The sequence below is a fragment of the Hydractinia symbiolongicarpus genome, chromosome 6 (genome assembly GCF_029227915.1).
Source record: "Hydractinia symbiolongicarpus strain clone_291-10 chromosome 6, HSymV2.1, whole genome shotgun sequence".
NCBI classification, from domain to species: domain Eukaryota; kingdom Metazoa; phylum Cnidaria; class Hydrozoa; order Anthoathecata; family Hydractiniidae; genus Hydractinia; species Hydractinia symbiolongicarpus.
This window is the reverse complement of record NC_079880.1, coordinates 30,379,965-30,384,519: the sequence shown is the minus strand read 5'-3', so window position 1 is coordinate 30,384,519 and position 4,555 is coordinate 30,379,965. Positions and strand designations below refer to the sequence as shown.

The window sequence follows — 4,555 nt, the reverse complement described above, 5'->3', positions numbered from 1 at the left end:
AATTCATTAAAGACAAGAAGTAACATCTCTGCTACATCTTGCTGAGAATTGTATTGGAAAGTTGAATTTCCAGAAGAGTGTATCTTACGTTCCATGGCCTTGAGAAAGTTTGAAGGATCAACGGGGGTCAAAGAACGGTTTAGCATGGTCATGTTAAGAGCAATCGCCCTCATAATTGGTGACAAACGGGACGACTCCGAAGCACTCTGGGACCATATCGATGGGATAGTACTTAGTGCTTGCAAAATAACATTGGCATAGCACGTATTGCCTTTGTTGATTTTTAGAGAGGCCGCAGTGTGTGGACCTGATAAACGACCCTTGGGTGGAAAAGTCTTTCTCGTTCCCGGTGCCTTAATTAAGGAGTCTTGGGATCCATACACAGAAAGAAGCTGTCATACTAATTTTTTCAAGGTTTTTTGAGGTGGAATATGCTTTTCAGACACGATGTGGTTGTTCTCGCGCAATAACCATTTGCCCCTACTTCTACAGCAAAGAAATCAACTTGCCAACCAGTGGACAGAATTACGTTAACCAAGCAAGAATATTTAGGGACTTTGGTGGAACCCTCGGCCGGCTACGAGCCAGACGCTTTCGAATAAAAAAGTGTACCTAAGAAATCACGATTGCTACCAAATATCTTCCAGGGAAGTTGAAGATCAAAGCAAATTAAGCTTCAATAAATTTTCAAGAGTCTAGCGAATGGCTACTGTCTTCCCAGGTGTTCCATCAGATTTGCAAAAGGTTAGGAAACCCATCAGTGGATCTGTTTGCTTTAAAGGCATGTAATCAAATTCCACTGTATAAAGCCTGGAAGCCAGACTCGGAGTCAGGCGACGGATGCATTTTAACAGAATTGGAAGGTATGGGGCATAACCTAAGCATTCCACCAATTCTCACTGACAGGGAAAGTAGTAAAAAAGCAAAGTAGTGCAAACAAAACATTGTCTCTAGTGGTTTGAAAATTTCAGAAATAGCCTACTTGCAGAAGGCATTTCAACGCGAGCTTCAGATCTTATCCTTAAGGCCAAAAGAAAAGGCGCTTTAGCTAATTATGAATCGGCGTGGAGAAAATGGGTATGCTGGTGTGATAAACAAAAAATTAATCCTATGAATGTGATGTGAGATATGTTCTAGATTTTTTTGCTTTTTTGTATGAACAAAAGTTTGAATATGCAGTTGTCAATGGTCACAGATATGCTATTTCAGCTTATCACAGAAAAGTGGATAATACACCAATAGTCCACAATGTTTGTTCATTGATGTCAGGTATTTTTAATGAGGAACAACAAAACCAAAATATGTTTGTATATGGGATACTGAACAGCTTTACCAAACAACACTTGTCTTTCTGATAGGGAGATGAATTTAAAAAAGACAACAATGTTGTTTCTGACTTCAGCAAGCAGATGTCATGAAATTTGCTTTTTGAACATTTGCTATTTGGTCAAAACATCTGTAAAATAAAATTTTCCCACCCACCGCTCAACGACAAGGGTAGTTCGTTACCAATTATTTACTTTTTATATATTCCGTTTTAGACAACAAAAATTTGTACAAGTGATGCTCGTCCTCTTTGTATATATATTTTTTATGGAAAATAATTAGATATCCGATGGTTGCATTCTCACGAATTTTGTTTATTATATTATTGTACACCCACTGCGGCTTCCGTGTTTGTCTGGTTTTCTATATTATGCGCGAATAGTCCCGATTATCCAATCTTAGATCGTACTTCGATTATTTTCATAAAATCCCAATTACATTGCGGCGCTTCGCGCCTTCCGTAATTAAAGAATTGTAGATGCAATTATAACTGCGTAATATTACAAAACTCTTAGTTTTTGAAGCGGTTCACAACAGATAGCGAGTATTATAATTACTAGACGATAAAACATTCACAACAAAGGTCACGGAATGCAAACCGATTTATACATGAAATAAAAAAGTACACCTGTTTTTTCCAAAATTAAAAATATTTGTGAAATGACTATAAAAACGAAGTGAATATAAGTTCGTCTTTTTTATGATTATTATCATTCTCTTAAAATTAAAATCTTCTTATACCTCTGGTCGATATATTAACGAGATAGCTCCGACAATCAAGTTTTCTTGACATTTTTCTTTCTCTTTCTAAAAATAGTCAAAAAAATGGCGATAAGGTGACAAAACAGCAAGTAGTTATAGCTATGTAGATATTGGACTCTTTAAAGAATCCACATTATTACAAAACTATTCGCATTAATACATCTCTTTTGCGGCCGAAAGGGACTATGAGAAGCAAATTCTAAGCGGAATATGTAAGATCACTTTAAGTGTATAGAGTGTGCAATACCGTATTTCCTATTTCCAGTCCATTTCATTCATGTGCTCACACCTCCCTCTCTTTAATAAGCCGCACCTTTGAGACACAATTTTATCCTCTCCTTTTATTTATCTCCTATATAAGTAAATCAGAGTGAATTTAAAATAGGATAACAAATAAAAAAAAACTTTTTCGAGTATAACGCTAGTAAGCATAGGCAGATTCAAAATCAAAGGCGAATTATCCACATGAAGAAAAGGTGATTTAAAACCCATTAACAAAAAACCTGTTCATTCAAAACAAAGCAACGTGATCAAAAGTTTTAAAACTTTCTCGCACAAAATCATGTAAACAGATAATAGAACCAAGAAAACAAGATTATAATTACATAAGATTCAAGAAAACAAGAAAAGGGACAAGGCAAACAAAATGGTAATGAAATCAATTCACAGAATTTATATGTACGTTGATTTCTTTATAATGATTTCTTCCTAATTGGCTTTAATTTCCTTCAGAACGTCAGAGGCATGTTAATTTCCAGTAAAATATATATTTTGTTTGACATCCACGTCTTTCCTTTCACATAATTTAACTAATGTGTCTATGGACAGTCGATTTTACCCTTTCATGAAGATATTCGGAAAACTGTTCTTACTTTTTCAGCCACCCCGCAATCTATCTTTATGTACTTTCTCCGCCCCCGTTTTATAAACTCCGGGGCATATGAGAAGAAAATTGGAATACAATTTCTAAAAAAACTAAAAACCTATTAATAAAGAATACCTTTTCAGTTGCTCATGCGTTATTTTCTCCACTTTTTCTTCACTCAAGTGTGCTTTAATGCTACTTGTGATTGTAAATGCTACGACAATGTACGAAAATATACCACAAAACATGGAGAATGTATCTACACCAGAGCTAACCAAGTTTCCATAACCATTAATGTACAAAACAGATGTCGCACCGTACGGTAACCAAAACACAATTAATACCAATGCCACAGAAAACACGTTATTTAAAAGAAAAGTCAATTCAGCAATTTTACCAACATTTTCCTTTGCCTTTATAAATTTGCACTTGTAATAACACAATACCATAAAAAAGACAGGAATAATGAAAGTGAACACAAATAGAGCGAAAAAATAATACCGATCTTCTTGATGCTTACTAGAAAAATTTAAACAGCAAAACTCATTCTCCCCATGGGGCACCCATTTCGCAATACCAAAAAATGGGAAAACAGCCCAAATGATTCCCCAAATCCAACTAAACACGGCTGAAAACGTCTGTTTATATTTTCCCTCAAAGGAAGGCGATTGAACATATTGTAAGCAGAGCAAAGTCATCTGCATAATCATCGCAAATGCGCAGCACGCTGCACTGAAGCCATCAATTTCACAGTTGCTACCATGTAATATTTTCTCCTTGAAAAAAGCAGATGCAAATAAGGTGGATGTACTGAATACTGTCTGAGTAAACATGATAAGAACTATATTACATAGGAAGATGTACTGTGTAGAGGGCTTGTCTCTGCACTTAAATAGTGTCTTTCCAAGTTCTATAATCTCTCCAGAAGAAGCAACTAAAAGCACGCCCACAACAACTTCGAAGTGAGACAGCATAATTCTTCTAAATTTACAATATATGAGGTGTAATAATTAAATATGATGTTTTTTTAACATTCCATCGTCGGCTGCATTTTTCAGAACTTTTTCTTGTTAATCTTCTATCTCTTAAGTACAGGAAAGAACGTAAACAAAATTAAAATAAATGATGCATACGATCTCTTTTATCTGTTATAAATTCTCTTCGAATAATAATATTTAATTTAAATAAACATTAACACAACAAGAAAAATTTCATGAGTGGTTTTCATTTGTGAAGGGAACTTGTCATTTTTAAATGTTTTTGTTCGGATCATGTTGCAAAAGTGTAAACATAGCGAGAAGTTCGTTGACACAAACCATGGCACTACTGCGTTTTTTTCATCTCCCATGAAATATTAAGACGGTTAACGCATGTAATTTTGCATCTTAACACAGCTGGCACACGATGTTGTATGGACGTCGGTGTATTGTCGTGGCTAAGTCTCAACGTCTCTTAACAGCCGTTTATTTGACGTCACATTTCGATCTTAAACCGACGTAGGTCAGACCCAAAATTTCGGCGTCAGATTTATGCCGCAGCTTAACGTTGCGTCGACGTCGCTGCGAAAATGGACTTAGCAATTTAATTAAGTTGTTGTTGTTT

At 35.5% G+C, this 4,555-nt stretch overlaps 1 protein-coding gene across 1 annotated transcript; it reads right to left on the bottom strand.

Moving 5' to 3' along the window:
• Positions 1–1,915: 1,915 nt before the first annotated feature.
• LOC130647364 (opsin-3-like) lies at positions 1,916–4,341 on the bottom strand. Its single transcript, XM_057453197.1, has 2 exons — positions 3,089–4,341; positions 1,916–2,133 (listed from the first exon to the last, which is right to left on the bottom strand). The coding sequence occupies exons 1-2, from the start codon at positions 3,925–3,927 to the stop codon at positions 2,103–2,105; spliced, it is 870 nt and encodes a 289-aa protein (XP_057309180.1). The 5' UTR covers positions 3,928–4,341; the 3' UTR covers positions 1,916–2,102.
• Between the last annotated feature and the right edge of the window lie 214 nt (positions 4,342–4,555).

Bases quoted from the DNA above. Each gene is read 5' to 3' on its own strand.
- LOC130647364 (XM_057453197.1), bottom strand. From the start codon at position 3,927: ATGCTGTCTCACTTCGAAGTTGTTGTGGGCGTGCTTTTAGTTGCTTCT. The intron at 2,134-3,088 runs GTATTCTTTATT...GACTATTTTTAG, and splicing joins ACGCATGAGCAACTGAAAAG to AAAGAGAAAGAAAAATGTCA.